The sequence below is a fragment of the Chiloscyllium punctatum genome, chromosome 7 (genome assembly GCF_047496795.1).
Source record: "Chiloscyllium punctatum isolate Juve2018m chromosome 7, sChiPun1.3, whole genome shotgun sequence".
Classification (NCBI taxonomy): domain Eukaryota; kingdom Metazoa; phylum Chordata; class Chondrichthyes; order Orectolobiformes; family Hemiscylliidae; genus Chiloscyllium; species Chiloscyllium punctatum.
In genome coordinates this window covers 68,558,391-68,575,251 of record NC_092745.1, presented here as the reverse complement: position 1 = coordinate 68,575,251, position 16,861 = coordinate 68,558,391, and the positions used below count along the sequence as shown (strand labels likewise).

Sequence of the window (16,861 nt, the reverse complement as noted above, 5' to 3'; positions counted from 1 at the left end):
AGTGTTCATACTTTCATAGAAGTAATAATATATAATTTTCAAGAGAGGTTTGGGTGGAACTAAGAAATAAGAAACGGATGATCACCTTATTGGGATTGTATTATAGACCCCCTAATAGTCAGAGGGAAATTGAGAAACAAATTTGGAAGGAGATCTCAGGTATCTGTAAGAATAATAGGGTGGTTATGGTAGGGGATTTTAACTTTCCAAACATTGACTGGGACTGCCTTATTTTTAAAGGTTTAGATGGAGGGGAATTTGTTAAGCATGTACAAGACAATTTTCTGACTCAGTATGTGGATGTACCTACGAGAGAAGATGCAAAACTTGACCTACTCTTGGGAAGTAAGGCAGGGCAGGTGACGGAGGTGTCAGTGGGGGAGCACTTTGTGGCCAGCGACCATAATTCTAATAGTTTTAAAATAGTGATGGAAAAGGATGGACCAGATCTAAAAGTTGAAGTTCTAAATTGGAATAAGTCCAATTTTTATGGTACTAGGCAAGAATTTTCAAAATCTGATTGGGGACAGATGTTCACAAGTAAAGGAATGGCTAGAAAATAGGAAGCCTTCAGAAATTAGATAACAAGAGTCCAGAGAAAGTATATTGCTGATAGGGTGAAAGGAAAGGCTAGTAGGTATAGAGAATGCTAAATCACTAGAGAAATTGAGGGTTTAGTTGAGAAAAAGAAGGAAGCATGTGTCAGGTATGGATAGGATAGATCAAGTGAATCCTTAAAAGAGTATAACGGCAGTAGAGTATACTTGAGAGAGAAATCAGGAGGGCAAAAAAGGGACATGAGATAGCTTTGGCAAGTAGAGTTAAGGGGAATCCAAACAGCATTTACAAATACATTAAGGACAAGAGGGTAACTAGGGAGAGAATAGGACCCCTCAAAGATCAGCAAGACGGCCTTTGTGTGGAGCCGCAAGAGATGGGAGAGACACTAAATGAGGGATTTGCATGCGTTTACTGTGGAAAAGGATATGGAAAATATAGATTGTAGGGAAATAGATGATGACATTGTGAAAAATGTCCATATTACAGAGAAGGAAGTGCTGGATGTCTTGAGACGCAGACAAGCGAATAAATTCCCAAGACCGGATCAGGTGTACCCTAGAGCTCTGTGGGAAGCTAGGCAAGTAATTGCTGGGCCTCTTGCGAAGATATTTGTATCATCGATAGTCACCTGTGACTGGAGGTGGGCTAACGTGGTGCCTTTGTTTAAGAAATGTGGTAAGGACAAGCCAGGGAACTATAGACCAGTGAACCTGATGTCAGTGGTGGGCAAGTTGTTGAAGGGAATTCTGAGGGACAGGATGTACATGTATATGGAAAGGCAAGGACTGATATGAGATAGTCAACATGGCTTGTGCGTGGGAAATCATGTCTCACAAACTTGATTGAATTTTTTGAAGTAGTAACAAAGAGGATTGATGAGGGCAGAGCAATGGACATGATCTATATGGACTTCATAGTTCCTGGGACACTGGTTAGCAAGGTTCGATCTCATGGAATACAGGGAGAACTAGCCATTTGGATACAGAACTGGCTCAAAGATCGAAGACAGAGGGTGGTGGTGGAGGATTATTTTTCAGACGAGAGGCCTGTGACCAGTGGAGTGACTCAAAGATCGGTGTTGGGTCCACTACTTTTGATCATTTATTTAAATGATTTGGATGTGAGCATAAGAGGTATAGTTAGTAAGTTTGCAGATGACACCAAAATTGGAGGTGTAATGGGGAGCGAAGATGGTTACCTCGGATTACAACGGGATCTTGTTCAGATGAGCCAATGGGCTGAGGATTGGCAGATGGAGTTTAATTTAGATAAATGCGAGGTGCTGCATTTTGGGAAAGCAAATCTTAGCAGGACTTATACACTTAATTGTAAGGTCCTAAGGCATGTTGCTTAACAAAGAGACCTTGGAGTGCAGGTTCATATTTCCTTGGAAGTGGAGTTGTAGGTGGATAGTGAAGAATGGTATTTGGTATGCTTCCCTTTGTTGGTCAAAATACTGAGTACACGAATTGGGAGGTCATGTTGCGGCAATACAGGACATTGGTTTGGCCACTTTTGGAATACTGCATGTAATTCTGGTCTCCTTCCTATCGGATGGATGGTGTGAAACTCGAAAGGGTTTAGAAAAGATTTAAAAAGACGTTGCCAGCTTCGTAGGATTTGAGCTATAGGGAGAGGTTGACTAGGCGAGGGCTGTTTTCCCTGGAGCGTCAGAGGGTGAGGGGTGACCTTATAGAGGTTTATAAGCTCTCGGGGGGCATGGATAGGGTAGATAGACAAGGCATTTTTCCCTTGGGGAGTCCAGAACTAGAGGATATAGGTTTAGGGTGAGAAGGGAAAGAAAGAAAAGAGACCTAAGGGGCAACCTTTTCACGCAGAGGATGGTGTATGTGTGGAATGGACTGCCAGAGGAAGTGGTGGAGTCTAGTACAATTGCAATATTTAAAAGGCATCTGGATGGGTATATGAATAGGATGGGTTTGGAGGAATATGGGCCGGGTGCTGGCAAGTGGGACTAGATTGGGTTGGGATATCTGGTTGGCATGGATGAGTTAGACTGAAGGGTCTGTTTTCGTGCTGTACATCTCTATGACTCTATGAGAAGGGGTTTGAACAGGACAAATAATAACCTTCAGGTGTTGTTGAGTGTATATATGCAACGTGAAAAAATAGACTTGTCAGCCAACAGTGAACAGGTCAGTAGAATATGTGATAATTGAGACTAATCAGGCAGCTGAAGCATAGTGACAACCATGCCTCCAACTTTTCACGTGTTAAATCATAATTTCTAACCCTCATTTTCTCTGATGTCCAGAAAACAACTGGGACGAAAATTTATTGCCATGTAATTATCTGATAATCAGAAAAAAGACAGAAGATCAGCCAACACAATATACAACTGTGATCAATACTCCACGCTAATGAGCTGTGCTGGGGTTACTTATAACTCTGCGAAGGACAACTTTGATTTTAAAATTCTCATCCTTGTTTGTAAATCCCATGACATCTTTAGTCTCATCCAGTCCTCCAGATTATCAGCACTCAACCTGGCTTTTCAGTCTAGATTTTAAATTGCTCCATGGTACCTTCAGCTATCGAAGCCAAATGCAAAGGAAATCCCTCCCTCGAATTTTCCATCTTCCTTTTGGTCTTGATGATTCCCTCCAAAATCTACCTCCAAATGCCAAATATTACTTAATAACCCAGCAATAAAATGCCCTAGATTGCTTTATTAAGTTAAAGACAAAATCAAGCTGTTGTTGAGAGTAGTGAGGTCAGTCTAAATTATATGCTTCATTTTGTAAATTGGTTTTCTTTTCAGTCTTTCTTGGATAGTTTTTTTCCAGCTTCCCTAGTCCGTACTGAGGCACATTTATTCCAGGTAACTGAAAATGAGATTGCAAGAAGAATTCTTCCTGACTGCTTTAGCTATAAAATAATAGCTTTTATCCAGCTGTTTTGTAATTGTCTTTCATTTCCAATTAATAAAGTATAATCATTAAGCTTACCTGTTTAGCAAAGAAAATCTTCTCAAGTCTTGAATCTTGGACAATGGATCCTGCTGGTTCTTCTCCTGGCTGCCACTTGAATAGGAAGATGAGGCCATGAACTGGTCTAGAAAGAATGACAAATACTGAAGTTTTCAAATGATAATTTTGTAAATCATTACATGAAATACATACACCCATCCATCTCTATTAAAACATTAATGTGATCACTTTGATCAGACCAAATGGTTAGTATGTGGGTTCACTACTAGATATAGCAAACTATCACAAATGCACTACGACTGGGCTGAAAGTGCTTGAGATCTTGCACTTGAAAAATGCAAGTTCCTTGCTCTAGAAGCATGTTTGAAGAATTTGTACAAATATCACAAGCAGGCTGAGCAGGTGTTTAGTTCAAATTCTGTAAATCTTTAAGCATCGGGCAAATCAAATAAAAAAATCTTTCCTTCCTATTACAACTGAGATTCCAAACTCACTTCTGTTCCATCAACGTATATACTGAATCATGATAATTCATTGAAAGCAAGCTGCTTAAGTGGTAAGTTGTTGGATGGAAAATAAGGAGATGGTAGGTAAACTTAACAGATATTTTGCATCACTTTTTATTAGAGAGGACACAAGTTATATCCTAGAAACGTAGGTGACACAGTGGCGCAGTGGTTAGCACTGCTATCTCACAGTGGCAGAGACCTGAGTTTGACTCCAACCTCGGGCAACTGTCTGTGTTGAGTTTGCATATTCTCCCCATATTTGCGTGGATTGCTAGGTAACAGGTTCCTTCAGTCAGTAAAGGATTAGGAAATGAGGGGCATGAATAGATTCGATAGCCAGAGACTCTTCCCCAGGGCAGGATTGACTGCCACAAAGGGTCAGGAGGAAGGTATAGAGGAATCGTCAGAGGTAGGTTCTTTCCGCAGAGAGTTGTGAATGCATGGAATGCGTTGCCAGAGGTGGTGGTGGAAGCAGAGTCATTCGGGACATTTAAGTGACTACTGGACATGCACATGGACAGCAGTGAATTGAGGGATGTGTATATGGTCATTTTGTTTTAGATTAGATATAATCTTCAGCACAACATCATGGGCCGAAGGGCCTTTTCTGTGCTGTACTATTCTATGTTCTATGTAAATAGGAAACAAAAGGGAGGGTGGAACTGAAGAAAATTACAATAAATCATCACGGAAGCGATACTGAGCAAACTGTTGGAGATGCTGGCTGCTAAGATCTCAGGTCCTGATGGACATTGCTGTAACATCTTTATACCAGATAGTTGGTGCTTAAGGTTTAATTTAGACAGGCAGGAAGCTGGAGGAACAGAGCAAGCCAAGCAGCACCAGGAGGTGGAGAAGTCATTTTTTTGGATGTAACCCTTTTTAAGGACTGGGAGTGGGTGTAGGCGGAGCTGCAGATAAAAAGAATGGCCGGGGCAGGGTGGTGAAGAAAGGATAGGTGAAGACGGGCAGAGGGTACGTCCTGGTTGGTCAACGGGAGGAATAAATTCAGTAGGTGTCTGTGACGAGTGGAAAGGAGGGGGGAGGGGCTGGGAAGGGAGCTTATTTGAAATTGGAGAACTCAATGTTGTCAATTGTCAAAATTCCCTCGACTCAGGGAAGGTTCCATTAAATTGGAAACTCACAAGTGTAATGCCTTTATTCTCTAATAGAGGGAGACAAAAAGCAGGAAACTATAGGCCAGTCAGCTCAACATCTGCCATAGAGAAGATTTTAAAAAACTTGTTACAAGCTATTATTAAAGACATTATAGCTGGGCACTCAGAAAAATTCAAGATAATTCAGGCAGTGCCAACAGCATTTTGACAGAGTCTTTTGAGGAAGTACCATGTGCTGTGGATAAAGTATTCAGAAGGAATCTGAAGTGTCACAGGTCAAATAAAAACCCATGATGTACAGGTCAACATTGTGCCATGGTTAGAAGATTGGCTAGGTAACAGGAAGCACAAGGCATAAATGGTTTACTTTGTGTGGCAAGATATAATCAGTGAAGTGCCTCAACCTTTTACTATTTCTATAGCAAGAGAGAATTTAACTATCATTCTTTGATGTTCAAAGGCATTACCATCACTAAAACTCCCACTACCAATATTCTTTAGGTCACCACTGACCAGAAACTGAAATGAATGAAACATACAAATACAATGACTACAAGAGCAGGTCAGAGGCTAAGAATCCTGTAATTAGTAACTCACCAAAGCCTGTCCAACACCTAAATGTCAGGAGTGTGATGGAATAATTCCCACCTGCCTGGATCAGTACAGCTCCAGCAATACTCAAGAAACTTGACACCATACACGAACAAGCAGCCCACTTGATTGGCACCACACCTACAAACATCCACTCACTCCACCATCCAAGTTCATAGCAGCTGCATGCATCGCCTACAAGATGCACTGCAGAAATTCACCAAGGCTCCTTCAACAGCATTTTTCAAACACAAGACCATTTCCATCTAAGAACAAGGGCAGCAGATACATGGGAAACTATTAACTCCAAGCTCACACTCACAATCCTGACTTGGAAATACATCACTGTTCCTTCAGTGTCAATTGGCTCAATGTTTGGAACTTCCTCCTTAACAACAGCAGTTTACGAAACCAATTCACCACAACCTTCTGAAGGACAACTATGAACGGGCAATAACCAGCCAGTGACGCGCACATCCCATGAGTGAAATTTTTAAAAATTACTTGGATAAAGGGACAGAAGGCATAATTGCTAAACTTGCCAATGACAGAGACAGGCAGGAATGTCAGTCATGAAGAGGACAGAAGGAGGCTGTAAAGACAGATTAAGTAGGCAAAGACCTGGCAAATATGGAATAATGTGGGAAAATGTGAAACTTATCCATTTTGGTAATAAGTATAAACAGCATACTGACTAAATGGTGAGAGTTGCAAAGCTTTGAGAGGCAGAGGGAACCAACTACCCTACTACATGAATCACAAAACGTCAGTATGCAGGTTTAGCAAGTAATTAGGAAAGCTAGTAAATGTTAGTTTATTTCGATTGAACATATGTGCATGGAGAATACACTTCAATTATACAGGGCACTGATCCGATCACATCTGGAGTACTGTATACGGTAGAGGATGCCTTATTTAAGGAAGAATATAAATGCTGTGGAAGTAGTTCAGAGAAGATTTACTAGTCTTATACCTGAAATGTATAAGTTGTCTTATTAGAAAAGATTTAGATTTAGGTTTTATTTTCACATGTACTCAAATACAGGGGTACAAGAGTACAGTGAAGAGTGTACAATGTCGCTATTCCCAATACCATTTTAGGTATAAGAGTACCTAGGCACAAAATCTTAGGTATAGAAATAGAAAAATATATTTAAAAAATTCAACGCTACAGTTCTTCTTAGCATAAAGTAGAAAAATGAAGAAATAAAGTTAAACATTACAATCCTCTCTTAAGCCATGTATCTGCAGACACTCCACTCTGACCTTTCCCCACAAAGGCTTGCTCTTCCCCATGCAGGGCATACTTTCACTCATGATGGGCTAAGTCCTGCCCAGCAGCTGCTACTGTGATAATACTAGGTGCCCATTATTAATTTAATAAGATGCCCTTGAATGATTCTAATATAGTAATCTGATGTCTATATTCAGAGGACTGTGGTGAGCATTAAAAAAAACTCTACCTTTTGCTATGTGGTTAATGATTTGCAGCTGCTACTGTGCCAACCACTGCTTGCCTCATGGCGAAGGTGAGATTGCTAGACTTGCATGTTGGGAGTTTAAATGACTTGATCGAAACATAAAAGATTCTAAGGGATATTGAAAGCGTGGATGCGGAAAGGATGTTTCCTCATGTGGGAGAATCTTGAACAAGGGTTCACCCATTTTAGACAGATACAGGAAGGATTATCTTTTCTCACACAGGGTCGTGAGTCTTTAGAACTCTTCCTTAAAAGGTCCTTGAATATTTTTAAGGCAGAGATGGATGGATTTTTGATAAGTAAAGGGCTGAGCAAGAATATAGGGTAGTCAGATCAGCCAAGATCTTATGAAAGATAGAACAGATACTTTGGGCCTGCACCTAATTTGTACTCATGTAAAAACACGTTCATTTGTTTCAGATTTATTAAACCTAGTTATAACTCTGATTCAATGACTGTATTAACCAAATATTTCACAAATTAAAACAGGAATACAACTTTCTGGTTTAGCAAAGAATGCCAACTCCATGGCTCAACATCAATCTAATGTTTTGAGCAGTCCTGCACTTTCATCAGTTTGCAGTTCATTTGGACTTTACATCCGAATAAAATTTATTATGCCAAAATACAAATTAGACTGAAATCTATTTTATCATCGGATTTCCTACCAAAACATCAGGACTTTTGGGGTTCACGATTTGTAAACCAAATACCTGTACTTAAAAACTACTGGAAATATAAGGGCTTAAGCAGCACTCAGATGAACAAACTGATATACTTTTGATTTGTCGGCCAAAAACAACGCACCTTGAACTTTTCTTCATATTTTTCACATTCTACTGCGGTTTATTCAGAATAAATTTGTTTTCAGACATGAGAAAACTTGTTTAACATTTCAGAAAGATTTAAATGCACACATAATGTATGTGCTCATGCAACCAAATCATTAACCACATAGCAAAAGGTAGAGTTTTTTTAATGCCCACCACAGTCCTCTGAATATAAACATCAGATTACTATATTAGAATCATTCAAGGGCATCTTATTAAATTAATAATGGACACCTAGTATTATCACAGCTACCTTTAACATTGATTACTTTTGTATGAGTTAGTATTGCTATTGATGCATTGTGAAATTCAGGGATTAGTCAGTGGAGTACCAATAATTTTACAAAAAAAATTTAGTTTTGACGTGGCTCAAATAATATTTAAATATTTAAAAATTTAAAATCTCTATTGGACAGGAATTTTATGCAATCATTTTGCTCACATAAATAATGGACATTGAAGTTAAGCACATAAACAGTCAGAAATGAGATCATATCATGTACATCGGTTACTTGCACATTCCCACTATTTGTAGTGCATAGTATCTTCTCTTCAGCTCACCTAGTTTTTAAATACATCCTGAAATATAAAACTTCCTATCATGTTTCTACTGCCAATCACTTTGACATTTCTTTAAGATTCCTTGGTAGATTTGGATACGTTTATGCTCTATATTTGCCACCTACTTAATGCACTTTTGGAACTATGTACTCTTAAGGTCTCAGGATTTCAGTAATACTGATATTCATGTTGGCACAGTCAAATTTGTTTGGCATTATTTGCTCACCTCAACAAATTTGTGGTCTACATCCATCTCTGGAACAAAGTCTGCCACAGGTAGCTTTGCTGCCATATCCAAACATTGGAAAAAGGCACTTCTGCCCCAAAATAATGCGTGTTATAGAGTACATTAAGAACTGCATCAACAGTTCCTGCTGCATAACAAATTGTCTCTTATTAAGGGGTTTTACCATTTGCAAAATTACAATTAATCATAGAATCCTAAAAGTGTGGAAACAGGCCAACTGCCCAAGAAGTCCACACAGACCCACCTAGATCCATTCCGTTACCCTATTACTTACATTTACCCCTGACTAATGCATCTCATCCCTGAATACAATGGGTAATTCACCTAACGTGCATATCTTTGGATTGTGGGAGGAAACCCATGCGGACACTGGGAGAATGTGCAAACTCCACACACAGTCGCCCGAGGTTGCAATTGAACCTGGATCCCTGGCGCTGTGAGGCAGCAGTGCTAACCACTGAGCCACCCCACTGAGGTGGAGATAAAACATGATACAACAAATAATAGCATTGCCAAGAGGCTTGACTAAAATTTTGCAAGCCATTTTCCAACGTATAATGCATTATACTTTAGAAACTCCATAACTAATCTTCAGAAACAGCAAAGCTCTCCAAATAGAACCACGTTTTTTTTCCTTTCAACTACTACTAAAGCCCCAAAAAACAACAACACAGCATTGAGGAATCTGACGAATGCCAAATGAGACATTAGAAATAGGAAAGTCTAAGAGAAATCTAATAAGATTACCTTATTCATATTCCCAGGATAATCCATTATCAGATTATTCAGTTTCACACTCATATATACATACATTTTAAACAAAAATTATTAAAACCTTTAATGCCTAGTAATTGAGGAGTTGGAAAAATTATTCATGTGGAACTACAAACGAAATATCAGAATATCCACACTGACAAGTGCAGCAAAGGGTTTATTCCTGTAGCTTGTAATATAGTGATACCCTCTGAAGTTGGTTATTCAGCTTTGTCTTTGTAAAAGCTAGCCAACTCATCTCTTTCTCCCACCCCTTCCCCATACTGATGCTTTTGCCGCTTCAAATAGTTGCTCCTCATTTACCCTGTCAAAACACTTCATGATCTTGAAGACCTTGATTAAACCACTGCTTAACCTTTTGTGCTCTAAAAAGAACAAACCCAACTTCTTTGTTTTTCTACGTGCCTAAAATTCCTCACCTTTGGTGCCACTCTAGTTCAATCTTACCCACCACACCCTTTCCAAGATTTTGGCATCTCTCCTATAATGTAGTTGCCAGATCGGACACAAAACTTCGACTGGGATATACCTGGTGTGTCATACAGCGTTAACATAGCTCCATGGCTTGTGAAGTCTATTCCTTTTAATAAAGTCTTCTTTAATGAACCTTCTCAACTTGTCCTTCATAAAAATGAGTGTATGTTCACCCTCAAATCACTGTTTCTTAACTCCTATTAAAATTGTACTTCCGAATATTTCTTGCCTCTCCTCATTCTTCCCACCAAAGCATATCAATGTGCACTTGTGCATCTTCACCTGTCTGCGATTTCCCCACTCTGTCCACATCCTCTTGAAGTCTGTTGCTATCCAATAGATGTTTACCATAGTGATCTTCCCCTAACCAATGTGCTGATTTCTTTATTGTATGTCTAGATAAAACAGAACTGAAACAAAAATAACAATTTTTCAAGCTGTGTTTTACTTAGGCCTGGTTACTTACTTTAACTTGTCAAAGTGTTCTGGTTCTAGGCTCCATATTTCTTCTACCTGAACACCTTTGCACCCTGAAAAACAACACCAGTGCTGTTAAATAGGAGTCCAATTTCTTGCATATTTCTAAGATTTGTCTTATGCAGTGCCAACTAATTGTTTTAATTAGATCACCTTGGGAGGGTGGATACCTGTGGTATTGTGATATTATTTAACATTGTATGATGGGAAAAAATTTGGCCAACTCTCAAGTTATAGATCAATAAGTTAAAATGGACTGTGGCAATAGGTCCGAGATAGTAAATATGACACAAGCTGAATGCATACCTAATCTCTAACTTTGTAACAGCTCCTTATTTATTTGGAACTGCAGATTTTAGCATAAATAAAATATCCGTGCACAGAAACAAAGTTATGGAATGATGTGATGTTTTGGAAAACCAGTAAGGCAAAGTTCAGTGTTACAAATGACAAACATTTCATGATAATTTGTCACTTCTCAGTATATTTTAAAGTATATTAAGGTTATCCTTTCCTTTGTAAAGGCACAAAAAACGTGGAAAGCTTGGGATCCTTTGGTTTCTCCCTCATGTTTTTTAGCCAAAAAAAGCTGCATGCAGTGTTTTTTTTAAATAAAGACTGAACATTTTTCAGTTCAAGTTTGTTTTTGAATCTTTGTCTAAGTGTTGAGTTTGTTCTCACAGATGCCTGCAAATTAAAATCCGATTCAACATGCCGAGAAACTATTTCCCTTGGCTGGGAGATCTAAAATTTACAGCCATGTCTCTGAACAAGAGATTGGTCATTTAGGACAGAGATACAGAGACATTTCTTCACTCAAAAGGTTGTGAACCTTTAGAATTTTCTCTCTGAGAGCTATTGATGCTTAACCATTAATTACGTCCAAATCAAAGACTTACAGGTTTTTGGGTGGTAAGGGGATTAAGGGATAGTAGGTTTGTTCTGGACGTTTCAGACGAAGCAGAGCACTAGCTGTTGAATCACATGTCCTCGCGGGCAGTCTTGAAGAGCCAAATGCATCACTTCTTCACTTTTTGTTGTAAATCTCAATTATCTGTGTTCAAAAACACCTGAATCTTATTCTGTCTCAAGGACTTTCAATACCATTTCCTCCAAATTATATAAGTATGTTATGTGTTGGTCTAACCTAATCACATGACACAAATTGCTGGAGAAACTCAGCACGTCTGGCAGCATCTGTGGAAAGAAAGCAGACATGACGTTTCGGATGAACTTTCAAAGTGAAAATTATAGGAAGTGCAATAGAAATATTCTTTTCTCTCTGCACCATGTCCTATGCTGAGGCATCTCAATGCAATTTCACTGTTCTCCATGCTCACAATCTATAATCCTCATCATGCATAAAGGCAAAGGGAGTTCTACACAGGTTCCAGCCTCTCGGCATACTCCGGCTGAAAGGCATTCGGCAATTTTTAGATTAGATTACATTTTAAGATTAGATTAGATTACTTAGTGTGGAAACATGTCCTTCGGCCCAACAAATCCACACCGACCCACCGAAGTGCAACCCACCCAGACCCATTCCCCTACATTTATCCCTTCACCTAACGCTACGAGCAATTTAGCATGGCCAATTCACCTAACCTGCACATTTTTGGACTGTGGGAGGAAACCCACACAGACACGGGGAGAATGTGCAAACTCCACACAGTCAGTCGCCTGAGGCGGGAATTGAACCCAGGTCTCTGGCGCTGAGGCAACAGTGCTAACCACTGTGCCACCGTGCTGCCCATGGTGATATTACCCCATCATGCTTGGGACAGCTGCCTCAAAGTTTAGTGCTCAAGTTAGCACACAGTCCTGGACCTTGGAATGTATCTCTGTCTGTAACACTGGGTCAAGGACAACTCTTTGTATAAAAATGTCACTCATTGAGTTGATGGACCTTGAACAGGTTGTGTTCAAGTTGGTTATGTTGGTTTGATGTGCATCCGAGAGCTGCCCAGCAGAGTCCTGCATCATAGAGCTGTGAATAATGAACCACAAATGAACTATTTAATCTCTCAAGAACCTCTTTACAAAGGCACAGTCCAAAAGGAGGTACCCCAACATTCTCTTCCCCCACCACAGACACATCAACAGCCGTGTGAGAAAGAGTATGACTCTGGGCACATAGGAAGATTATGACTGGAAAGACATTTCTCACTACTAGTTAAGGCTGCATCTTGGGACTTATTTGTAATGTAGCATTCTAATGGGAACCAACTGGCAGGAGCAGTCCTTTCCTTTTATTACAGGGTCTCTAGCATGTTACACGTTAACCACTACTTAAGAAAGCTGTAGTTAAAAGGTATTGTTCTGTACAAATATTTCCAAGAGGGACAGATAGTGTGGCAAGATGTAACTATTTGGAGCATTCCATCTCAATGTGGACAAACCCATTGTTCACAATATTCGGGACAGGTAGAACTTCAGCATGTTGCGCTATTTGATGGTTTGCACACCAAGAGTCTATACATAGCCATCATGATGAGGTTAACATTTACTCTCTGTATTTTATCTCCTCTATCTGGAGGTTTGTATGTCATGCCTCTGTGAACGCCGTCCATTTGACATTTAAGGCCATCATGTTCATTGCATCAATTATACAATTAAGCAATACAATCCATCTGAGTACTCTGCCCTAGATCTTTGGCTCTTTGTCAGCTTCAACTGGCAGTTTTTGTCAGTGGTGGCTTGCCATCTTCTTTCATTCTCAGGGTAGGAAAAGTAGATCGGTCCCAAGTCTAACCCAGTCAGAACAGAAATCAATATAATGCTGTTGGTATTATTCTGGACCGCTGAGCCAACTGAGCTAACCGATCCCAAGTCATTTATAAATACCTTCTAATTAACAGTATGAAAATGAAAAAAAAAATTAATTTGCTTCATTATAACCTTTTAAATTTATTCACTGGTACTGATAGCAAAACCAGCATTTATTACACATTTCTAATTGCCCTTGAGAATCTGGCATCCAGATTTTTTTGAACCATCAGTGTACTTAGGGAGTGAGTTCAACAATTTTGACCTAATGAAAGAACAGTGAGACACTGAGTCCTGGAAATGTGCTTGAACAATGACAGAAACTTGACTCATAAAAGAGCAGTACTGGGTATTAAATATTCAAGAATACAAATCATTCAGAAAGGATAGAGAAGAAAAAAAAAGCTATACTGACAAATGTAAACATTACACTATTGGAGAGAGAGGATACCCCAGATGGATCAAGAACAAAATCGAGTTGATAGTTTTACTCTTTCAACAAAGCGTCAGTAGTGGTAGATGTTTGAAGGTGTGGTACCAATCAAGTGGGCCACAACATCCTGGATGGTTTCAAACTTCTTGAGTGTTGTTGGAACTCGTCCAAGAGTATTCCATTGCACTTCCGACTCATGCCCTCTAAATGTGGACAAGCTTTGGGGAAGCAAGAGGTGAGGCACTCACTGCAGGATTCCTAATCTCTGGTCTGCTATTATCCAGTTCATTTTCTGGTCAATGGTGACTGCCAAAATATTGGAACTGGGGATTCAGTAATGGCAACAGACAGTAAGATAGTCAATTCTATTTTCACATTTGTGTGTTACATGTCACTTTCAGTCCAAATCTGGATACTGTCCAGGTGTTCTTGCATTTGAACATAGTCTGCTTCAGTATGACTCATCAGATTCCCTACTTCGACCTTTTGATGGTAGGTTATCAATGAAGATCCTTAAGACAGTTGGATCTAGGACACTAACCTGACAAACTCCTGCACAGATGCTATAGAACTGAGACACCAACTGACCTCCAAGTAACACTTTGTGCTATGTATAACTCCAACCGGGGGAGTGTTCCTACTTACTCCAGTTTTGTTCAGGCTCCTCAACACCATAGTCAGTTAAATGCAGCCTTGATACCTACTGCAGTAAGTATTTCATCTCACCTCTGGGATTCCGCTCTTTTGTCCTTGTTTGAACCAAGGCTGCACTGAGGTCAGGAGTTGAGTGGCCCTGACGGAACCCAATCTGGGCATTAGTGGGCTGGTTAGGGCAAAGCAAGCAAAGTTATTACAAACGAGACGTAATATCTTTCAAACTTCGCCTCACCTTCTGCGGCCTTGAAATCGTGTCGCGAGGTGAGTACTGGCAACATTTAAATTCTGTTGCACTGCAAACAAAACTATCAACTCTCTCGCAAGCTCGCTGGAGAGGAAGCTCATAGATTGGGCCTAACTTGACATGCTCCAGTGCGAGCAACAACTGCAACGAAAGCCAGACAAATGACCAAAAGGAAACAACAACTGCCCGGGAGGAAATAAAAACAAAATCAGTACGATCACTCCGCAGGTGCAGTTATGTTCAAGTAATGCTTCCTGCTCCTTCGAGACAGCATGAGTGGACCTGCAGTCAGCTCCAGGCTGCAGCAAGCAGGCCAGAGGCAGCAGCTCGCTCTCCCTCTCTCAGTGTCATCTTGGCCACTCGCCCTCCAGCTCCATCCCTATCGGCCGCTACAGCTAAACCACGCGAAGAGCACAGGAGTGTTTACGGCCGTACCGAAACCCTTGATTAGCTCTGTGAAAACTCCCGGATCACTTTCCATCAGGCACCATTCCCCGGCACTGCCCGCCATTTCTGCAGCATGCGCCTGCGACTCGCACAGGGCTGGCAAACTCCTGGAGTACAGGAGGCCAACACAGCCTTCCCGGCACACCCCGCGCCCCGGCCACTCTGCCCCCGCCCCCAACCTCAACCCCAACCCGCCTCGGCCACGCCTACCCATCGTCCACGCAAGCGCGCCGCTAGTTTCCACGACAACCGACAGCAAGCTGGACCATGGCAGGAGGAGATTGACAGCAGGGATGCTGGAGGTCTCGTAGCATCCTATCTCACCCTATCATTGATGTGGAGGTGTGGGATTTGGACTGGGGTGGACAAAGTTAAAAATCATACAACACCAGGTTATAGTCCAACAGGTTTATTTGGAAGCACTAGCTTTCAGAGCGCTGCTCCTTCATCAGTAACTAGTTAGCTTCATCCTATCATTGTCAACTCTCCAAGATTGAATGAAACACTTCCCTCCTAGGCATGACTGCAAAACAACCTGGACAGTACCAAAGAAAAAGTGTATTTGATTTTCTTTGAACACTGTGTTTTATTTTGTTATCAGTTGAACCGGTGATAGGGAGAAAGTACAGGCAATCCCCCAAAGCACGTATTTCTACAATTAGCTTTAAGACGATTGCCTGATTTGGACTGATATTTGTAAAATACAAACTTTCCATAGCTGGCTATAACATGATTCTGGCCCCAATAGTTTAAATGGTGCTGGTATTGCACAATTTCCTCATAAAGCAAGATCTCACAGCAACCAAACTATGGTGTTATAAGAGAACTACCTATATCTGAGGAGACCAGTTTTAGTTGGTGGATATTTTCAATATGGAAGTCATAGAGTCGTACAGCATGGAAATAGACCCTACAGTTCAAATCATCCATGCCGACCAGATATCTTAAATTAATCTAGCCCATTTGCCAGCATTTTGCCCATATTGCTCTGAACCCTTGCTGTTCATATACTCATCCAGATGCCTTTTAAATGTTGTAATTGTACTGGCCTCCACCACTTCTTCTGGCAGCTCATTCTATACATGCACCACCCTCTTTGTGAAAACGTTGCCCCTTAGGTCCCTTTGAAATCTTTCTCCTCTCACCTTAAACCAACACCCTCTAGTTTTGGAATCCCCCACCCCAGGGAAAACATCTTGTCTATTCACCCTATGGATGCCCCTCATTATTTTATAAACTTTTACAAGGTCACCCCCTCAGCCTCTAACACTCCAGGGAAAGTAGTCTATTCAGCCTCTTCCGGTTGCACAAACATTCCAACCCTGGCAACATCCTTGTAACTTTTTTCTGAACCCTTTAAAGTTTCACATCTTTGGATACCTCTTCTGTTGATAAAGACATTGCTATGTTGCTCTTTTCTGGTTTCTACTCTCTGAGAACAACCCCGATATTTGTGGAGAATTCAGCAGGCATGGGAGCATCTGTGCAGAGAAAGCAGGCATAACTTTTCAAATCCAGTGACACTTCCTCAGAACTACTATGTATTAACTTCCTTGTCACATTTTGGGTTTTCAGGCACAGTCACCAGAGGGAGAATCTTGATGTAATACTTTTTTAAAAATGCCATTAATGAGCTAAATATAGAGCTCAAGGAGCTGCATTCACAGAACAGCTGGTTTCATAGCCTTAGATCAGATTTTTGATGACAACATCTAAGCCAACTTTTGAAAACAAAGATAA

The 16,861-nt window shown here is 40.5% G+C and overlaps 1 protein-coding gene across 3 annotated transcripts in view; it reads right to left on the bottom strand.

Annotated features, from left to right (window-relative positions):
* Nucleotides 1-15,268, bottom strand: part of uchl5 (ubiquitin carboxyl-terminal hydrolase L5) — a 39,678-nt gene extending 24,410 nt beyond the window's left edge. For 2 of the 3 annotated variants that reach the window (XM_072573912.1, XM_072573914.1), the window contains exons 1-3: nt 15,110-15,268; nt 10,564-10,627; nt 3,531-3,636 (exon numbers count right to left, since the gene is read on the bottom strand). In XM_072573912.1, the coding sequence (XP_072430013.1) occupies nt 3,531-3,636; nt 10,564-10,627; nt 15,110-15,185 (246 nt within the window). In that variant the 5' untranslated portion in view covers nt 15,186-15,268. Of the gene's footprint in view, nt 1-3,530; nt 3,637-10,563; nt 10,628-14,662; nt 15,078-15,109 lie in introns of those variants that run through there. The other variant, XM_072573913.1, reaches the window with a different exon arrangement.
* Between the last annotated feature and the right edge of the window lie 1,593 nt (nt 15,269-16,861).